This window comes from Carcharhinus amblyrhynchos, chromosome 11, assembly GCF_965287045.1.
Source record: "Carcharhinus amblyrhynchos chromosome 11, sCarAmb.v2.hapA, whole genome shotgun sequence".
NCBI classification, from domain to species: Eukaryota; Metazoa; Chordata; class Chondrichthyes; order Carcharhiniformes; family Carcharhinidae; genus Carcharhinus; species Carcharhinus amblyrhynchos.
This window is the reverse complement of record NC_137334.1, coordinates 62,356,967-62,378,819: the sequence shown is the minus strand read 5'-3', so window position 1 is coordinate 62,378,819 and position 21,853 is coordinate 62,356,967. Positions and strand designations below refer to the sequence as shown.

The 21,853-nt window shown below is 38.4% G+C and overlaps 2 protein-coding genes across 4 annotated transcripts in view; one reads left to right on the top strand and one right to left on the bottom strand.

Moving 5' to 3' along the window:
• LOC145350197 (extended synaptotagmin-3-like) overlaps window positions 1-10,725 on the top strand; it is a 98,877-nt gene extending 88,152 nt beyond the window's left edge. Inside the window, exons 18-23 of the mRNA XM_080199259.1 lie at window positions 968-1,329; window positions 3,345-3,443; window positions 5,345-5,476; window positions 6,081-6,186; window positions 8,044-8,093; window positions 9,277-10,725. Of these exons, the coding sequence (XP_080055385.1) occupies window positions 968-1,329; window positions 3,345-3,443; window positions 5,345-5,476; window positions 6,081-6,186; window positions 8,044-8,093; window positions 9,277-9,328 (801 nt within the window). The 3' untranslated portion in view covers window positions 9,329-10,725. The remainder of the gene's footprint in view (window positions 1-967; window positions 1,330-3,344; window positions 3,444-5,344; window positions 5,477-6,080; window positions 6,187-8,043; window positions 8,094-9,276) is intronic.
• Window positions 8,050-21,853, bottom strand: part of cep70 (centrosomal protein 70) — a 39,044-nt gene continuing 25,240 nt past the window's right edge. Inside the window, exons 11-16 of one of the 3 annotated variants that reach the window (XM_080199261.1) lie at window positions 20,585-20,683; window positions 18,476-18,634; window positions 17,849-18,008; window positions 17,524-17,638; window positions 13,594-13,673; window positions 8,050-8,114 (exon numbers count right to left, since the gene is read on the bottom strand). In XM_080199261.1, the coding sequence (XP_080055387.1) occupies window positions 8,071-8,114; window positions 13,594-13,673; window positions 17,524-17,638; window positions 17,849-18,008; window positions 18,476-18,634; window positions 20,585-20,683 (657 nt within the window). In that variant the 3' untranslated portion in view covers window positions 8,050-8,070. Of the gene's footprint in view, window positions 8,115-12,164; window positions 12,278-13,593; window positions 13,674-17,523; window positions 17,639-17,848; window positions 18,009-18,475; window positions 18,635-20,584; window positions 20,684-21,853 lie in introns of those variants that run through there. The other 2 variants (XM_080199260.1, XM_080199262.1) reach the window with 2 other exon arrangements.

Below are 21,853 nucleotides of genomic sequence, written 5' to 3'. Positions count from 1 at the left end.
CTAGATCCTTCTGCAGACTCTCCACACCCTCCGCACAATTTGCCTTTCCCCCAATCTTGGTGTCATCAGCAAATTTCGACACCCTGCACTCGGTTCCCTCCTCCAGATCATCTATATAAATGGTAAATAGCTGAGGCCCCAGCACCGACCCCTGGGGCACTCCACTAGTCACCAACCGCCAATCCGAATAGCACCCATTGACCCCCACTCTCTGCCTCCTATTTGACAACCAATCCTCTATCCACGCTAACACCCTACCCCCAACTCCATGTCCCCTGACCTTCTGCAATGTCTTTTTCTAAATGTCTTTTTCTAAAATGCCCAGTAATTAGAAAGTGCAGTATGGTTTCTGTAATAATTTAGCATTGTAAAATATTTTAAATTTGGTTGTTTTGAGGCACAGTTACTTCATAATGCTGAAAATGTTAATCTCTTACAAAATAATTACCCTGCCCTACAGAAAGTCATGGCTTGCACAAATAATGCATTGTTCTTGCTACAATGAAATGTTCTGCATGTGTCCTCTCTTCCTTCTCATTGTATCACCTCTGCCTAGGTCACTGTTCCATGAGCAAAGGCCCTCTAATATCTCACCTAAAGGGCCATTTTATGCATGAGGTTGCTATTTTGTTAGACCATGGGAATATCCTCACTTGGAACATTTTCCACATGATTAATGGTCAGCAATAAGAAGTCAAAATCCTGCCTGATACTTTTTCTTATTGTTAGCTGAGAGGCATTATCCCTCTGCTGCTTGGATGAAAGTGGTTAACGATGCAAACCAGAGGCTGACCCTGAAGACTTTTGCAGTCAATATAGTGTAGTGCTACACCACAAGGTGCATTGAGGTAGTTAATGCTCAGAGAAGAATAAATATTAAACTATTAGGATAATTAGTATTAGGAATTGCAAGGATGTAAGTCTATGTGTTGTTTGCTGACATCAATTCTTTGTCATACTCACACAGATACTCACCATTGAGGAACCAGATCCTGACAGTGTCTACACAGGTTTGAATGCCCTTAAAAAGGGTCCCATATCAATAAAGAAAAAGAAAACTGGAAGCAAGCCGAACACTCCACCTTCAACACCAAGATCACCAAATGTTCCAAAGACATATGGTAATAGTTCAGTATGTGACCCAGTGGAGAAAGAAGAAAGTAACAGGCAGCATAAACATACTGATGAAATTAAATCAGAACTGCCAGCAACTCCAAGACAATCCAGCTCCTCAGATGCCTTAAGGAGAGATATGTCCAGTACTACTTTAGAATCATCACTTACCATTTCCACCATTGAACCTGATGACACTGATCAGCAACTGCAAAAGTATGTGTTTAAACACTTGACATGTTTTGAAACTTAAAAGTACAGAAGTTAAATGCTTACAGATGACAAATTCTGTAGCTTGTGAAGCAAATTTTGAAATACAACCAGGCAGCAATCTCAGGTGAAAGTAAGGGTCATCACATCTTTAAGAGCTGCTACAGAACAATTCTTGTGGTAGGTTAAAGTTACCTAGAGCTAAAATCTGTGGCAACCATAACACCAGCAATTGACAATCTCAAAACTTTCCTGCCTATTTTTACTAAACTAGAGCTAATTAAGTTTATTTAAACAAACCAGTAGGTGCTGATGTTCCTTTCCAGTCAATATTGTTTGAATCTTCCTGGGTAATGGTCAGAAAAAAGTTGATATTTTCAATCAACCTTCTGTCATCTTGATCTATTTCTAGGCTTGACTTGGTCTTACCACGTGCTTTAGAGTTGTCTGCATTTTCATTTTATTCTTTAATTGAAAATATGTTGATATCTCAATAATTACTTCATAAATTTATCCACTTTTCCCCACATCTAAAAACAAATTGCTCAACATATTCTCAGTTGTAGCCTAAGTTAGCAGAGTTTGAAAATATGATACATTGGATCTAGTTACAAAAAAAATCAAAGAATGAGTTGGGCAATAATGAGTTTGATAAGTAGCATGGGCCAGAAATTAGAAACCAAATTAACACAAGATCTCACTATCTGGAATCTATTTCTTGAGCAGTATATTTGAGGAAATTGCGATTAATTGATTCACTCAAAGGAGAGTTAGTGAAAGCTGTATCATCTTAAGGTGAAAATATCTCAATCATATTTTACAATAGAATAATAAAAATGTTTTATGAAAATCTAGTATACATTAAAATTATTTCTAACTTGTTTTGACTGATTGCATAATCTATTTACAAACCAATTGTCCCAAAATCCAGTTGTTCCAATGCATTGCTACAAGTTTGACAAAAGTTTGCCATAAACAGCCTTAAAGTGGACCTTAAATAGTCAAGGAATCACTGCCTTGTTGAAACAAACAATGTCTTCATTGTAACGGAGGTAGAGATTTCCTACGTCAGAAATTCTCCTGATGGGACGACACAATGGCATAGTTATTAGCACTGTTGCCTCCCAGCACCAGAGATCTGGGTTCAATTCTGGCCTTTGGTGACTGTGTGGCATTTGCACATTTTCCTCATGTCTGTGTGGGTTTCCTCTCTCAGCCCAAAGATGTGCAGATTAGGTTGATTGACCACACTAAATTGTTAGTGTCCCAGATTAGGGAAATTAGCAGGATAAATATGTGAGGTTATATTGGGTAAGATGTTCTGTCAGGGAATCACTGCAGACTAGATGGGTCGAATGACTTACTTATGCATTGTAGATCCTATAATTTGTAGATAATTGAAGGATGTCTATTAGTCTAGACGTATATTTCTGATGAAGTTTGAAGATTAGAATTGTAATAGGATTGCTGTGAAAAAGCATCCACAATTCCCCCATACCCTAGGCTGGACACCCTTGCTGGTATTTACAATGTTAGACACTGTAGATCCACTCTTAAAAGTGTGGGTTCCAATTGTTGCCAGAACAATGAGAGAACCATTGCCAGAGAGTTTGCCAAGGTCAGTGACAGATACCCGTCAGACATGATCCTGTATAATAACTGGATGGTTAGCACGCATATTGTTGGGACCTGTATTTCCTTCCTGATCATACAAGTTGTCTGAATAGCAAATATACAATGTAAACTCCTGGCACAAATCATTTCGAGTAAAATTAGAGCATATTAGGAAATATAAACAATCATAGACATTTTCTTTTGAAGTACTACGTGTTGACTTATAAATGTGATCTGATTCAAGTTTGCTGATTAACTTTAATTGCCTTATTTTATGAATGTTAACTCTTGTAACTAGTGTTGAGAAGACAATACAAACTAATGCATAAATAAGGTTCCAAACCGCTGAATCTCCATTTACAGAAGTGAAGTCGATCCGCAAATTAATATCTTCATTTTTCTTCCAGTGGAATAGCCCTAAATGAGGAATCCCTGGGAAGAATCCAGCTCACTGTTCGTTATTCTGCCCCTCATCAGAGTCTAATCATCATTGTTCACTGTTGCAGGTAATATTTCTTATTGGCAGCCAGTTAAATTTATACACCTTCTGTTAAAACACCAACAAGGTGAATAAGTGGCTTAAAATTGCATGCCTTGTCAAATGAATAGGAGCCTAATAAATTAAGCAAACAACCAGTTTTGCTGGAGGCCTGATTTTTCAACTGCTGGTTTTGTGGAAGGAAACACAAGTTATAACAGCAGTATCCATTGTCCTGCAATAAACTTTTTAATTTGCTGATTAAACATCTCAAACTGAATCTTATGCCTATGAGCAAAGCTCATAAAATTTGAGTGCATAAGAGTCCTGTGATCTTACAACCAGAAGACACATTTTTTAAAAAAGTCCAGATAACTTTTTAATGTACATTAATGTATATCAATCTTGCTGGGTCATCCTCAGTTTTGGATAATTTCCCTGCAATACTTGACCCAAGAGCAAGTGTAGACTTCAGATAAAGTTGTTTCAGAGAGTGGGGAATAATTCAATCAGATGTAATTCAGTCATTTAGAAGTCAGGTATTCCATCCTTAATTTACATAATACTTTGATTGTATTTGGTTTATTATTCGAGATGGCCTAGTGGTATTATTGCTAGACTATTAATCCAGAAACTCAGCTAATGTTCTGGGGACATGGGCTCAAATCCTGCCACAGCAGATGATAGAATTTGAATTCAATAAAAAGTATCTGGAGTTTAGAATCTACTACTGACCATGAAATCATTGTCAATTGTCGTAAAAACTCATCCATTTCGCTAATGTCCTTTGGGGAAGGAAATCTGCCGTCCTTACCTGGTCTGGCCCACATGTGACTCCAGAGCCACAGCAATGTGATTGACTCAATTGTCCTCAACTGCCCTCAGGCAACCAATGCTGGTTGGCCAGCAATAAATGCTGGCCAACCAGCAACATATATATCCCGTGAATGAGTTGTTTTTTAATCCATAGTATTTTCTTGACAGTACAGCATCTGGACCTTGGAAATACAATACAGTGGATGCACCACCACTGGTTCAAGGATTAATTAAAATTAAAATTATTTCTGGGATTTGAGAGGGTAGATACAGAGAAACGATTTTTCAATGTGGTAGCCAAAGCAAAGGAGTACAATCTTAAAATTAGAGATAGAACAGTTCGCAGTAAAATCAGAATGCACTTACTCAGCGTAGGCTAAATCTTATGCTTGCATGGCACAGTGGCACTGGGCAGCATGGTGACACAGTTGTTCGCACTGCAGCCTCACAGCGCCAGGAACCCAGGTTCAATTCCCTGCTTAGGTCACTACTTGTGCAGAGTCTGCACATATCTGTGTGGGTTTCCTCTGAGTACTCTGCTTTTCACCTACGATCCAAAAGACATGCTGCTTAGGTGCATTGGCTATGCTAAATTCTTCCTCAGTGTACCCAAACAGGCGTCGGAGTGTGACGACTGGGGGATGTTCACAATAACTTCATTGCAATGTTAATGGAAGCCTACTTGTGACAACAAATTAATAAAGCTAGTGGGAATCTGAAACTCTCTTTCCCAAATTGTTGAAAATGATGGGTTAGTTGAAATGTTCAACTACGATACGATAAGGATATCAAAGTATATGGGTCAAAGGTAAGCGACTGGAGTGGAGGTACAGCTCTTCCATAGAATGGCAGTATGGGCTTGAGTGATTGAATGAATTAAATGCATTATTTTTGTTCCCGTTGCCATTTGAATGATATTTATTGTACGAGTGAAGGCTTATTTGTACAAATTAATTGTCCAGCACATTCATAGGGTTTGAAACATTTGAAAGATTGACTTTTATGGCTTTAATGAAATAAGTGAGTTTTCATTTTCAAGAATACACTCAAGACAGTATCTAGAATTGTGTACACTATTTAATTTCATAAATTGTTTTGACATTTGTACCACAGAAGCCTGATACCCTGTTCAAATGATGGATCAGATCCATATGTACGACTCTACCTTCTTCCTGACAAGAGCTGGTCAGGCCGGAAAAGAACACAAGTTAAAAAGAAGACCGTAGATCCACAATATGATGAAAAGTGAGTGAGTTGAATAATATTTGGTCAGAAATATATTTTGTACCTGTTTTAACTACTATTACGCTGACCTGCACAATAGTGGCTTGACTGAGGTGCGTTTTTATTCTGTGATTTACTGTAAACTATAAGTATCCATAACTTTTTGACATTGAATCACTTAAAACCGATTTTGGATTTATGACTGACTATACAGTCAACTTGCATTTGGGGCGTGCAACACTATATCAACTTCTAAAAGCAGCAAGGTTGCATTTCCATGATGGCAACAGAATCCCGGGGTAAGATTCCCTAGCTACCTCATGGTGTCTTTCTCCATGGCGGGGGGTGGCCAGCTGTTTGCTGGTGACAGGATCTTTTGGGTCTGTTGTCGTCAATGGGATTTCCCATTGAATCCACTCCACACCACCAAGAAACCAGCAGCACGGGTGTGACATCGGTGGAGCCAAGAAGATTTTGACGCAGTTTTTTGGTCTTCTCCCTCTGTGTGAAAATTTAATATACTGCTAATTCAGAATTATGAAAAATGTTTGTAACAATCCTAAATATTATATAGATGAGTTTTAAAAATATACATCAATTGCAGTTTCATTCATATCTGTTTCAGATTTGAGTTTTCAGTTTCAGTAGAGGAACTTCCAAAACGAAAATTAGATATTGCTGTAAAGAACAATCGGTCATTTGGATCCCATGAGAGAAAAGAACTTGGAAAGGTAATAGTGATCTCTATTTACCAGGATTATGCAAAACATATACTTTAATATATTCAGTGCAAGTCCTCAGCACAACTTGGGCAGTTATTCACTGCTGAGAATGTACATCTGGTTAGAAACCACAAAATAATCTGTATTTTGTATCTAAGTAAAGTATAGTTAACCAGTTGATCAATGCAACTAAGATAATTTTGTGTTCTGTATCTAATTGTTGTGCAACTTATTCAAATCAGATTTGACACAGCAAAAGACAAAATGAGTGCGAGCAATTGTGGTATAATGAACTTTTTTGATAAAACAAAACCCCATTGTTGTGCTTCTAAATTGTACAAGACATTTTAGAGAATGAAATATTGAAAATTTCTAGCCTTGCGGCTATTGACATCTTTATGACTATGCTTTCGACCAAGAAAGTAATGGCTCATATTTGGATGGTTTCACAGATACTAAATGCCTCCAGGAACCCCATGCAGATGGCTATTTGTCAGTTTGAAGGCAAGAGTTTCATGCCTCCATCTGTGTAAGAAGAAGCAAAAGGACTTTTAAAAATAATGGGGTAGGGAGGTGAACCGAATTCCCACCTCCATTCCTGTTCCTGTCAGTTTTTGTCAGCACACGATAAGGATGCAGCTAGTAAGCCCACGTGCTGCAATCCCAACTTGTCGCCCCTTATCAGAATTTCAGACACCATGCAGATGAAGTTAGGCAACTTTTGTAGATGTGGTTCACAACTCCTATGCTGGGGAAACCCTAGTCTGGAGTTGGAAACCTTTTGACAATTATGTTTAAATGGTGTTCAGAAATGTATGCTAATAGTTTATTTTTAAGTATGTCTAACAAAGCTGGAAGCTCCCTTTGAAACTGCGTAAACCACTTAGTCTGTCTTGAAGCACGTTTGAAGCATTCATTGAGGCCATCTGACAAAAGAGATGTCTTGCTATCTATTAGGCCTTCTTCAGTTGCCAGGTGGTCTCACTACAAGTGCTTGGTTGAGCTCCAATAATGACTAATGGACTCAGCCTAACTGGGCATTGTTTGCATAGAGGATTAATAACTCTATTTGACAGTTTTGAGATTGTAATAACTTTATTTCGTGGAATTTTTTAAAAATTTTACTTGGATAAGTCTCAAGAGCTTTAAATAGATTCAAGATTTTTTTCAAGGGGATTCCACTGGCTGTCTTTGGCAGTTTTGAGATGAAGAGAAGGGCAGTTTTTTTTTCAAAGAGAATGTTGAAAGTCTGACTTATTAAATTTTGTTAGCATTTAAAATATTTGCCAATATTTTATGGCTCATGAGTTCTGTACCTAGTGAATACAGGGTGAGTGGGCATGAAGGATACATGGGAGTGGGTGGGCCTAACCACTATGTATAGAATTGAGCCAATGTCTCAATAAATGGAGTCAGGTCTACTAATCTGCCTGCCTTAGTGACCACCTCAGGAAGTGGCTGCCACCAACATCTAGGGCTACATCCAACACTGAGACAGAATATTGGATGAATGCACTGACATTTTGAAGTCAGTTCTGCAAATCTAGGAAATGGCCCAACTCATAGTTCCCAAACAGAGAATGAAAATCCAGCCCTGAGTGGTTTTATTTTGGCAATCTACAATATTTGAATGTGGAGACCTGCTGCTTACAGCAAAGTCTCATGCCCCTTGCAGTTATTGGCAGTGATCACTGAATACAGAATATAAGTTGGAACCAAAACTATTTTCCCTGTTTCCCACTCCACCCCTCTCCTTCACCCTCCACCACCTCCAAGATTTTTGGTTTGCAACATCAAGCAGTTACACATAACATTGCTCAAAGAATAGTCCAAATTGTTAACTTGTTTACTTTTCTTCTATTGAAGGTGTTGATTGACGTCTCAAATGATAACTTAACCCAAGGATTTACAGAATGGTAAGATGTATTCCTTTGTGCCTAAATATTAAAGAAATTAAGATTTTTAAAATTTTATTAAATGCAGGCACACACAATTGAAACATGTAAGAGTATAACTGAACTCTCTTTGCTTTAACAAGACGAGGTTCTTTATAAATTGTCACTTCAAGGCTATTTTACAGAAGATAAAAGATTTTTGCCCCCAAAGTAATCCATCTCCCTTTTTATACATACACAGACATGAGATTTAGCATTGCCAACTGATATCCATTAATTCCTAAATATAAAGTTTGTTTCTTTCCATTTCTTACTCTTAATCATAAAATCACAGTGCAGAAGGTGGCTAGTCGTCCCATTGAGCCTGCACCAACAACAATACCACCCTATTTATAAATTAGTTGTAGATTCAAAAATTGGTATGTAACTTGCCTTCTGTAATGGAAGTAAAAGCATTGGAACAGAAATAAGCCACTGTGATTCAAGCCTGTTCATCATCGTGTGATCATACTCTTAAGTTCATCTACTGATTGCATTGGTCCCAGGATGTGGAGTCTTGTGGCACACTGGGCAGCGTCCCTGTCTTTGGGCTAGAAGCTCCAGTAGGAGTCCCATTCTACAACCTGATGGCCAAGGAGGGTGCATTCATAATTTGGCCGAACAAGTTGATCATCAACCTGTAAATTCTTCCTGTATACTTAGTGATAGGAGGAGAAGAGTTTCCTCATCAGTCAGGCTGCAGAAGGCAATGGCAAGCCACTGCAGTAATATGTTGAGCATAATCATGGACCAAATTCCATGGAAGTCTGTGATCACCAATGCCCTCTGAGGTACTTGGAGGAGCATATTCCAGGAAATTTTCAAGTAACCTAACCAGGCTGGATGGATGAATAAGAGAGTTCAAGATTTCCACCCTCGTGGAACATTCTTCCATAGTCTCTAATGTCGTGCACAATAATTAAAAGCTACTTTGTACCCCTGTTGTAGAATCTCATTCATGGCATCCACAAAATTGGCTACTTCATGTCACTGCTTTTTTGTTATGATTGCTGAGAAAATTGAAACGAGCATTTTCAATATTTAATGTTTTAACAAACATCTTCTGATTAACATTTGTCAAATGGAAGACTGCATACTCTTTAAGGTCAAAAATGTTTATTTCCTCCAGTATTTGATTGATACTGTCCTTTTGTTACCTTCATAGGTATAAACTGACCGATGATGGACTGGCAAGAAAAGCAACAAAAAACCTTTAATTTTATTTAATCCAGAAGCTCGTTTGATTTTTTAAAAATTGTTTTGTCTGAAGAAAGAGCTTGTATATTTTCATGTTAAATCACTGAATAAGTTTGCAGTTAATACTAAATATTCTGACCATTTTCTTAACGTCAAGGAACCCCATTACAAGAGTTTTAAGAAATGTAGGCATATATGCAGTTCTAAAAGGCCAAGTTAGAGTGTCAATTCTTTCATTAAGCCAAGTGCTTTACTCAGTTGATGGTGTGGAATTTTACAAATTAAATCAGAAGAGCCAACACCTGTTTGATGATCAGAATGATGTATAAACAGTAGGTCATTGACTCCACTGAATACATTTTCCCCAATGTTAAATCATGGGCCATTCACCTCCATGGGTACATTACCCCATTCAATTCTGTCAGGGCTAATCTGTACTTTAATTCCATTTATACATATTTGAACCCCATCCTTAACAATCTTACCTCAAAAAATGCTGATCTCAATCTTGCAAATTTCAACTAACCCAGTACCAAAGCCTTTTGAGGGTGAGAATTCTACATTTCCAGTATTGCGTGGAGTATGTGCTTCCAGATTTCAGTCCTAAATGGCCTAGCTCTAATTTTATGATGCCTCCTTGTTCCAGCACTACAACAATTTTTTTTTTAAAAACCTTACAGCTTAACCTTGCAAATCGCATAAATTGAAGTTTATGCAACTTGTTCTCAGATTAGCCCTTACCAGTATTACTCTATTCAATTAGAGTTTGGATTTTGAGTTACAGCAACCAAAAAGGTACACACTATTCAAGATGGGGACCAATCAAGGTTCTGTACAACTGAAACATTTATCTAACTGAGGTATTTCAAATGACATGATTTGAAAGACAAAGGAGCCAGATAAAAGGAGCTGATGTACAGATCAGTTATGACCCAACTCAATAGTAGAACAGGTTTGAGGGAATGAATGGCTTGTTCTGTTATATTCTGTCTCACTTAGGCTGACATTCCATTGGCTTTTTTTGTACACCTATACATGGATCCACATCCTTTCTTCCCCTCAAATTTTCTATCTCTCACGCTAATGAAAATATTCTGATTTGTCTTGCCAAGCTTGCAAAATTGCACTTTTTGAAAGAAAATTGAGAAAATTTATGGCTTAGTTGCATGTGCCACATCTGAATCTCATCCTGGCTTTTCATGCTTACTTGGACTGAGTTCATTAGGACCCTCCATATTAGTACCCTCATCGAGGGATGGGGACCAAACATGGGCAATTGGGACTACCTTAGTCATTAAAAAAAGGGCAACGTGGACAAGTTGGGCCAAAGGGCTTGTTTCCATGCTGTAAACCTCTGACTCCAGCTTACTGGTCAGGTCAGTACTATTCAAAGGTTTCCTTTCATTTAAAGATTTTTTTTAAAAAGTTAAAAATCCTGATGTTAGCTTGGAATATACAATTTGTACAAGTACACTGGATAAATTCAGTGGGTTAATTTTAATGCACATTTTCCCCAGATTCAATTCAACTTTTGCTTTTGGTTGAGTTTTTATTTTTATGCATATTTCTTGGGCAAAATGCCAACTTTTTGTTAGGTACGTTTAATTAAGGGGCTTGAATAATGTGGTATCAAGTAATGAGTCATGTTCGTGATTCACAAATTGGTTATTAAAAATACTTTAAGAGCAGATTGCAACATATTCAATTGTTGTAAAAATTAGCCAAATATTGCCAGTTAACACTTATATTAAGGAAAACAGGTCTATTTTTATCAAATGTTTACGTTTGTAAATGTCATGTGATGTTTAGTGTATAATGCTTTAAGGAAAATGCTCAAGAACAGAGCATAGCTACTGAATTATGATTTGCTATTTTTTAGCAGTTGTAAATAATAAACTGATTTCATAAGAACTGTGTTTATTTTGGTGTCTTGGCACTAAATAGATTTTGAGAGAAAAGACCTGACTTTCCATCTATCATTGGTCACTCCAATCTAACAGGCTAAATATCAGAGACAGCCATTAATTCCTGCTCGTCATCATCAAATTCCAAACTGAGGCATTATCATTATAACCCATTCAAATTCTGTACAGCTAATGCAACCTTGGTAGTTGTAAGCAATTTTTAACTTCCCCCAACCTTGAAAATCCTGCATCAGTAAATATGGCCTGTGGTAAAATGTGCACTTGTGTTTTTGCATATAGGGACAAATTTCATGAACACATTCTCTAAGGCAGATTTAGCAGGCAAGATGAATTAGGTGTAAAATTTCATTGTTAAGTTGATGGAAAGGTACAGTTCATATGTTCTTACCATTAAAATATTACAAGTGAACATCTTACTCGTTTATTTACCTCATATGGAAACAACAATCCTAAAGCAAGTACTGCTTGAGGAATTTTACAAAGGTTGGACTATATATATCCTACAGCTGAATGATAAACTCTATCGCAACGGTGGAATAAAAGACTCAGCTTTCAAAGTCTTGGTGCCCACCAAGCCAGAAATAAATATTTTATAAGGAAATAGATTTTGCTCATTTTAGTCCCACTATTTCTAGGTGTTTTCTAGAATATTTCCCCTTTAATTTCAATGGCTAGCCATATATACCCTGAAAATTTATAAATATGCTAAAGTTTTCAACTGTTGGAGCATAATACTGTACAGCAATGGTGTCTCTAGAGGGTCACACACTTTATCCCTGACTATAAAATCAAGAACCATATATACCTTTGGCACAAAGAATGCTTCACAAACTTAAAATAGTCAAAATATTTAATTGAAGAATATCAGAAGATAGAAATTCATACAGATTAGAAATTCATACAGATTAGAAATAGATAAAATATACTGTATTTAAAAATAAACATTTGTCAGTTAGGAATGCTTGAATTCAGAGATTAGTTTTATCTGGTTTTTTAGTTTGAGTGCGCAGACTGCTGGTAAAATATGATCCATACTGTCTATCTCTGAAAGAAAAGGAACAAATTACACAGTGTAGCACAAGTTTGAATAGAGGAAAAAGTGTTAGTCAGAACAAATATTTAAACACCAACATACTGTCTCTAATATCTGAACTGGATAGGCCAAATAATTACTGTGGCTACAAGAAAACATCAGGGCTGAGACTTCTGTGGCGAGTAACTCACATAGTGACTCCACAAAGCCTGTCCATTAGTTACAGGACAATTCAGGAATGTGACGGAATACGCTTAACTTGCCTGAATGAGTGCAGCTCCAACAAGACACAAGAAACTAGGCAACTTCAAGGACAAAGAAACCCCCATGAATGGCATCCATCAACCACTTTAAACATTCACCACTGATGCACAGTGGTAACAGTGTGTACAGTTTACAAGATGCACAGCAGCAACTCACCAAGGCTTCTTTGACAGCACCTTCCCAACCCAAGACATCTACCAGCAAGGTGCATGAAAACACCTGCAAGTTCTGACTTGGAACTATATCACCATTCCTTCACTGTCACTGCCTCAAAATCCTTGAACTCCCTTTACATCAGCAGTATGGGTGTTCATGCACCACGTGGACTGCAGAGGTTCAAGAAGGTGAGTCAACACCATTTTCTCAAGAGCAATTAGGGAGGGGCAGTAAATACTGGCCCACCCATTGATGTCCACATCCTGCAAAACAAATTGGAAAATTGCCTTACTATGGAAAATATCCTGGCAGAACAGAGGAGATCATCCATCCTTTAGGGGCACTGGAGGCTATCCTCTTCTGCAAGGTGCTAATGCTGAGCACTGCTGCCATGCTGGATTGGTGATCTCTCAGGCAGGCTCTTGCCTGAAGTGCAAATATGTCACATTGATGCTGGCCTCCACTGCATTCAGCAGGTGTTCCGTGGAGGTGTTGGTGAATTTGGAGGCACTATGCTGCTTAGCTTTTGCAGCCAAGACTTCCCAGTGGCAAACATGCTGTGTGTAGAGGCAGCCTTTAAATATGGTACCCCGATCACTGACGCGCTGAGGTGATGGTGCCCCGCTAATCATGTAATGAATCAGAGACCACCTGCTAGCAGAATGGCATGGAACCTGTGTGTGGAAGTCTTTGGCACTAAGTGCCCCACAATAAGACAGGAAAAGCCACCACTGCCATCAGCAGGCTAAACATCGTTTTTCCGACCCACCAGCGATCATTTGCTGATTTCCAAGAAAATCTCTCCCAGGGTCAAAGCACAACGCAGGCATTAGCCGGCTATCTGGATTTCAATCCCACACACTTGTGTACTAAAAATTTGATAAGATAATTTAGAAGTGGTTCTTACCCAATATCTGCAGCAACTCCTGAAAAACTGTATAGAATGCTGGAAAGAATTCTTCATGCTCTTCCAATTTAGTGATAATGCTAAAAACAATTAAATGTCTTCCTAAGTAAAATCTGTAGCACACACATATGTAACTTCACTTAAGAGTAAGTATATCTTTAGTAAGATTACTACCAGTGGCACGTACTAGTCAGGATAGAAATGACAGGATATAAATCGGATAAATACGTGGCTGAAGAAATGGTGTCGGGGGAGGGTTTCAGATTCCTGGGGCATTGGGACTGGTTCTGGGGGAGACAAGACCTGTACAAATTGGATGGGTTACACCTGGGCAGGATTGGGACTGATGTCCTAGGGGGACAGTTTGCTAGAGCAGTTGGGGAGGGTTTAAACTATTATGCCAGGGGAATGGGAACCTATGTAAGGAGTCAGAGAAGGAGGGAATAAGGACGAAACCAAAAGATAGAAAAGGGAATAAGAAAAAAGTGAAGGGCAGAAAAACCAAGGACAACGTTCAGAGCTATAAAGAAAATTATTGGGAGCGAGGCAAACAATGTTAAAAAGACGAGCTTAAAATTTTATGCCTTAATGCGCGGAGCATTTGCAATAAAGTGGATGAACTAATCGCGCAGATAGATAAAAAGATATGATATCATTGGGATTACGGAGACATGGCTGCAGGGTGACCGGGGTGGAAATTGAATGTCCCAGATTATTCAATATATGGGAAGGACAGATATAAAGGAAAAGGTGATGGAGTGGCACTGCTGGTTAAAGAGGAAATTTATACAATAGTGAGAAAGGATATTAGCTGTAACAACATGGTGTCTGTATAGGTAGCGTTGAGAAATACCAACAGACAAAAAACATTAGTGGTGTCATATCTTGACCCCCAAACTGCAGTGGTGATGTTAGGAATGGCATTAAACATGAAATTAGTGATGCATGTGAAGAGGGAATATTGGCGATCATGGGTGATTTTAATCTGCACACAGATTAATCAAATTAACCACAATGCCGTAGAGGAGGAATTCCTGAAGCACATACGGGATGGTTTTCTTGACCAATACATGGAGGAACCAACTAGACAGCAGGCCATCTTAGGCTAGGTACTATGTAATGAGAAGGGAATCATTGCCAATCTAGCTGTATGAGACCCCTTGAGGATGAGCAACATGATAGAATTTTTTATCAAGATGGAGAGTGAAGCAGTTGATTTGGAGACTAGGGTACTGAATCTTAATGAAGGAAACTATGAGGCGCGAGTTGGCCTTGATTGATTGGGAGAGTTACTTAAAAGGGATGACAGTGGATAGGCAATGGCAAACCTTCAAAAACACATGGGGGAACAGCAGCAACTGTTAATTCCTGTCTGGCACAAAAGCAAAATGGGTAAGAGGACCAATCCTTGACTTACAAAAGGAAATTAGAGAGAGTATCCAATCTAAAGAAGAAGCATGCAGATTGGCCAAGAAAAATAATAGGTCTGAGGATTGGGAGCAGTTTAGAATTCAGCAAAGTATCAAGGGATTGATGAAGGGGGAAATAAAGTACGGAAGCTAGCTTGCAGGGAACATAAAAGGTGGACACTAAGAGTTTCAATAAATATGTGAAGAAAAAAAGGTTGGTGAAGACAAATGTGGGGCCCCTACAGACAGGAACAGGGGAATGTATAATAGGGGACAAAGAAATAGCCGAGCAATCGAATACATATTTTGCTTCTGTCTTTACAAAAGAAGACAATTCAAATGCCAGAAATATTGGAGAATGCAAGATTTAGTGAGAAGAAAGAATTGAGGGAGATCCATATTAGTAGAGAAATGGTGCTGGGAAAGTTGATGGGATTAAAGGCAGATAAATCCCCAGGGCCTGACAATCTAGATCCCAAAGTACTAAGGAAGTGGCTCTAGAAGTAGTGAGTGCATTGATGGTCATCTTCCAGGATTCTATAGACTCAAAAGTCCTGCAGATTGGAGGGTAGCAAACCTCACTCCAAATTCAAAAAGGGAGGTAGAGAGAAAACAGGGAATTATAGATCAGTAAGCTTAACACTGGTAGTGGGGAAAATCTTTGAATCCATTATAAAAGGACTTTACAGCAGAGCATTTAGAAAGCAATGGCAGGATCAGACAGAGTCAACATGGATTTATGAAGGGGAAATCAGGCTTGGCAAATCTGTTGGGATTCTCTAAAGATGTAACTGGTAGAATTGACAAGGGGGAACCAGTTGATGTGGTATATTTGTCAAATGCTTTTTCAAAATCTAAAAGTCCTGCACAAGAGATTGTCATGTAAGATTAAAGTGCATGGGATTAGGGGAAGTGTATTGAGATGGATAGAAAACTGGTTGACCAAAAGGAAACAAAAGGTAGGAATTAATGAGTGCTTCTTCAAATTGGCAGACAATAACTAGTGGAGTGCCACAGGGATCGGTGATGGGACCCCAGCTATTCACAATACATATTAATGATTTGGATAAAGAAACAAAATGTAACATTTCAAAATTTGCAGATGATACCAAATTGGGTGGGAGGATGAACTGTGACAAAGATGCAGGGATACTTCGGAATGATCTGGACAGGTTGGGTGAATGAGCTAATCAATGGCAAATGCAGTATAATTTGGATAAGTGTGAGGTTATTCACTTTGGAAATAAAAACAAGGAGGCAGACTATCACCTGAGTGGCTGTGAATTGAGAGAGGGGAGTGTGCAGCTGGCCCTGGGTGTCCTTGTGGACCAGTCACTGAAGGTAAGTATGCAAGTGCAGCAGGCAGTATAGAAGGCAAATGGCATGTTGGCCTTCTTTGCAAGAGGTTTCGAGTACAGGAGTAGGGATGTGTGTTGCAATTATACAGAGCCTTGGTGAGGCCACACCTAGAGTACTGCGTGCAGTTTTGGTCTCCTTTCCTGACGAAGGATGTTCTTGCTTTCAAGGAAGTGCAGCAAAGGTTTACTGGCTGATTCTGGGGATGACACGGCTGATGTATGAGGACAGACTGACTAGGTAAGCATTGTTTTCGCTGGAGTTCAGACGAATGAGGGAGAATCTCAGAGACTTATAAAATTCTAAGAGGATAAGACAGGCTAGATGCAGGGAGGATATTCCCAATGGTGAAGGAGTCCAGAACCATGAGTCACTATCTGAAGATTCAGGGTAGACTATTTAGATGGAGGTGAGGAGACATTTTTTCACCCAGAGTGGTGAGCCTGTGGAATTCATTTCCACAGGAAGTAGTTAATGCCAAAACATTGAATTTATTCAAGAGGTGGCTGGATATGGGACCTGGGTGAATGGGATCTGAGGTTGTGAGAAAATGCAGGATTAGACTATTGAGTTGGATGATCAGCCATGATTGTAGTGAATGGCGGAGCAGGCTCTAAGGACCAAATGGCCTCCTCCTGCTCCAATCTTCTGTGTTTCTATGTATTTTGTATTAGTATACATGAATTAAGATAGACGTTGTCAAGGTGTCATTTAAAATCTGCATTACAAAAATGTAATAATGAATGGTCAACTACATAGTATTTGCAATACTGGAAGAATTTATTCCACCCTGCTGAATCTGCGTTGATATTTATGCTCCATATGAACCTACTTCATCTCACCCTATTTGCATATCGATCTATTCCTCTCTTTAAATAATAATCAAGCTTCACCTCAACTAACTCCATATTGTAATAAACAATATTATTAAACAGAAAGGTGGCATTTAATTTATAAAATCAAAATAAAAATGTAACATTTTTACAAGCTGAAAGGATCTTTGCCAATGAATTATTCTTTATATGAAATAAACACTCTTACAGGAATAATCTACAATGCAAAAGGTGAATTTAATCTAATTTCACGTCTTCTACAATTAGATGTTAAGCAGGCAACTTTGGTGTACAGCTGTTTGAGATATTTAACCATTGATAAAAATAATTACCTATCTACATCTTGAGTGCCCAGGAGTTGCTGCACTTGTCTGCAGGTGTCAGCATTGACAGAGCTACACAGTTTGCCAACCATGTTCACTAAAACACTAGGAGGAGTGGATTCAGCTGAAAAGTAGTTCAAGTTTTTAAAAGGGTTATCATCACTAAGAGAATAAAACAAATATAAATAAATGTTTATTTTAAATTAATCTTAATTATTTAGTAATTTTAAGATAGCTGTCAATAAATTAGCTTATTTCTTTTGTGGTTTCTTCCCAACAATTTTATAGCAAAATGTAACTGCCATAAAAAGACACTAAATTTTAAGTTTCTTACCTAATCCCAAGACCTGCCGGAGATTTTTCATAGCGTTGTTCATTTCACCAAGTTTAGAGTATACTTCATTCATTCGAGGATAGATTCCATTGACAGAACTCACATCAAATAGTTTCTGGAAATGGGATATAATACCTTCCAGCATTTGTGGTGAAGCACCCTAGAATGATAAACAATTAGTTTGTTCTTGTACCTCTGACCATTAATAAATTGCAAGTCAATAACTGGCAGTGATTCTATACGTGTCTCAGACACCAAGACTTCTTGTATAATCCCTTAACCAATTAGCAGATTCAGCTTTTAACACAATGCAAAGAATGTCCCATTGCCAAATCAATAAGAGAAATGCGTACAATGCATTAAAGGATCTGTCAGATGTCAGGATTAAAAACAAAAGCAAAAACAAATGTAATGAATAGCTTCCTTCATTTCACAAGTAGAAAGGAAAAACATTAACTTACAGTTTGGAAATAGTGCAATAGTAATAAATAATAATAATAGTAATAAAACATTGAGTGCTGGATTTGTGCTGCATATCATTATCAATAACACATAGTACTACATGTTTCCCTTCACCTAAACAGACAGACAGAATACAAAAAAAAAATTTTGATAATTGAGGCATACTTCCAATGCATTATTTTCATGTTTATTGCCAAGACCATCTAAAATTGCATCCACTGTCAACTGTAGGTCCTCAACCCTGACTTCAAAACTTGAGTCATACATATCCATAGACTTTCCATGCATCAACTTCGACAACGTTTTTAGAGATCCATACAAGCCCTGGACAAAGAGAATTAAAATATGTATCAAGCACATTCAACATCAGAATGGTATATAGCTGTTATAAAACAGCTTCGGATAGAAATTAATACTTTCTAGCAAGCACCCATGAGGAATTCAAAATAGTGGCACATACTTTATCTATAATTGGAAATAATTCAGCATGCTTTAATTAATAAGACCACATGCTGAGTTTTTCCAAAGCCAGAATGAAAGTTGTTTAAAAAAAATCAGAGATCATTGAGGAAAGCACTCCATGCAGCAATGAAAGCAAGTGTTTCTGAATATATGTCTAAAATTAAGTTTTATAACTGATCTACAACAAGATGCAGATGTATAATTCTCTCCCATTCACAATTGATAGTGCACTTGGTTTCCTAACATATTATGCAAAGGAGCAGGTAAAATAGGCTCCCTCAAAATCATCCAGGAACAGAAAGCGAATGATGAGCTATTTGAGCTATCTGAACCCAATCTTAATTACATTTGAAAAATATGTTTTGACTAAAAAAATGTACAAAACAAAAATGATCCAAGCAATCTTTTGTTAATTTTTTAAAAATTAATTCATGGGATGTGGGCATCACTGACTAGGCCAGCATTAATTCCCCATCTCCAACTGCACTTGAAAAAGGTGATGGTAAGCCACCTTCTTGAATTGCCGCAGTTTATGTGGCGTAGGTATTGCCTGTGGAAAATCCTGCAGTAGTAATGTCCAGGGAATGAGATGACTGAACTCCAACAACCACAACCAACTTAATTTATGCAAGATATGACTCCAACCAGTGGAGAGTTTCCCAATTGCTTTCAGTTTTACTAGTGCTCCTTGCTGCCACACTCAGTTAAATGCACCTGTGATGTCAGATGAAGGCACTCTCACTTCACCTCTGCAGATCAGCTCTTTTGTCCATGTTTGGACCAAGGCTGTAACAAAATGAGGAGCAGGGTGACCCTGGTGGAACCCAAGCCGAGTGTCAGTGAGCAAATTGTTGCTGTATAAGTGCTGCTCGATAGCACTGTCGACGACATTCTGTAACAGTTTCGTACAATTAATAAGTTTGTTAGGCAATTTCAAAAGTCATTTAAGAGTCTAAGACAGGACTTGAAGCCACGTATAGGCAAGAATTAGTGAGGACAACAAATTCTATTCCCAGAAGAACACTAGTGAACCAGATAGGATTAGTGAACCACACCTCTATAGAACCAACAAGGTGTATCAAAATGTCATCTGGAATAGTTTCTGCCCGAGTTTCTGCAAGCAATTTTTGCCTCAGTTTAAAAATCTTTGTTGGAACATGTTCACTGTTTACAATAAGGTTAAGGTCATTTAAAATCTGGAAGAAAAATGTAAAATAAAAATAAATGTTGTAAAATGGATTTTCGACTATGAAGAAAACTACCCCCCCATAACTTGCAAAACAAATCAGAAGAAGTGTTCAATAGGCAAATATATTGATATGCTTAGGCTTTTTCGCACTTCTTTCCATTCATTATTTATCATCACATACCAATGCTGCACAATAACTGGTGAAAGGGGTAGGGAAGTTTAGGATTAACATATACAAGTGGTTGAACAGCAACATCAATGGTATAGTCTTGGTGTCAACCTAAGTTTCCAATCAAACTCATCCTACCATTTTTGATTCCCTGAATTTTGGAACTGAGGTACGTTTCAACATCGAAGTAGAGTGTAAACTTTGAGTTATCAGTACATGTTTGGCAGGGATACATATAAAAATTGTCATGTTACAATTCAAACAAATATACTGCTTCAATAAATTCTGTTGAGCTAATAAGTTTGACAAAGGTACTCCACATAAGACCTTAACGTATCCACAATGTTTTAACCATTGCTCTTTATTTTCTAGGTCCCACAAGAATTTTTTTTTTTAAAAAGTGAAAATAGTAGGGCGTGAAGAAGAAAATATATAACCTAAATTTAAGATTTACCTTCTGCAGTTTGGGATGAGCTGCTGCTAATCTCGATTTCTCATAAACAGCTAGTATAAGGTCTTTTACATTAGTGACTCCCATTTCTTTGCAAATACTCTAGGAGGGGAACAAAACTGGAAGATCAACATAGGAAATACAATTTCTTAAGTATTGTATAATTAAATGGGCATCAGCTTTCATTATTGTGTGATAAGGGCGAATATCTTTTGAGGGATGAGGTCATGATTTCAGACTAATTATAAACCATTATTTGAATTTAATGTTTCTTCATTAGAAATGCCCCTAATGTTAAAAAAAATATTGGTGCTCAAATAGCATATTTGACATTATCCTTAAACTTAATTAAAAGAAAAATTAAATCCTGGTATAGTTCTTGCCATCATTTTTTTCTCATTTTAATACAGAAGGCTGCAAATTGTCAGGACCTTAAAAAAATATATAAATGGGTCATGTAATGTCACGCTGGCAGGATGGGTTCCAGCAACTTAGTTTTTATCAAATTGAGCTGCCATTTTTAAAGGATGCCATGACACAAACATTAAAAATAGAACCCCCCCCCCCCCCACACAAAGCCACTGCGTCTGCCTCCTGCCAAGAGGTAAGGCATAGAAACATAGAAAATAGATGCAGGAGCAGGTTATATGACCCTTCGAGCCTGCACCACCATTTAGTATGACCATGGCTGATCACGTACTTTCAATTTCCCACTCCCACTTTCTCTCCATGCCCATTGAGTCCTTTAGCTGCATGGGCCACATCCAGCGTCCTCTTGAACATATCATAGAACCCTACAGTGCAGAAAGAGGCCCTTCGGCCCACTGAGTCTGCACCAAACACAATCCCACCCAGGCCCTACCCCCATATCCCTACATATTATACCCACTAATGAACTGGCCCCAACAGCTTCCTGTGGCAGAGAATTCTACAAGTTCACAACGCTGAGTGAAGAAGTTCTTCTTCATTTCAGTCCTGAATGGATCCAGGGGAGCCCAAGCGGAGGACATGGTGGCTGGAGTGGCAGGGCCTAGGGAAACCCCAAGTTGTAGCACATGCCGGCTGGAGTAGCAGGGCCCAGGTGGAGCCCGAGTGCATCATGGAGTGGTTGGGCCTGGGGGAGCCAGTGGAGTGCAAGGCAGCCTGAGCAAAGTATAGAGTGTGAGGCAGCTGAAGCGGTGGGCCCACGGATGCCTCAGCAAAGCATCAGGCAGCAGGACAGTGAGGGCACAGGGAAACCTGTGGAGCATAGGGTGGCCCAAGTGGGGTGGA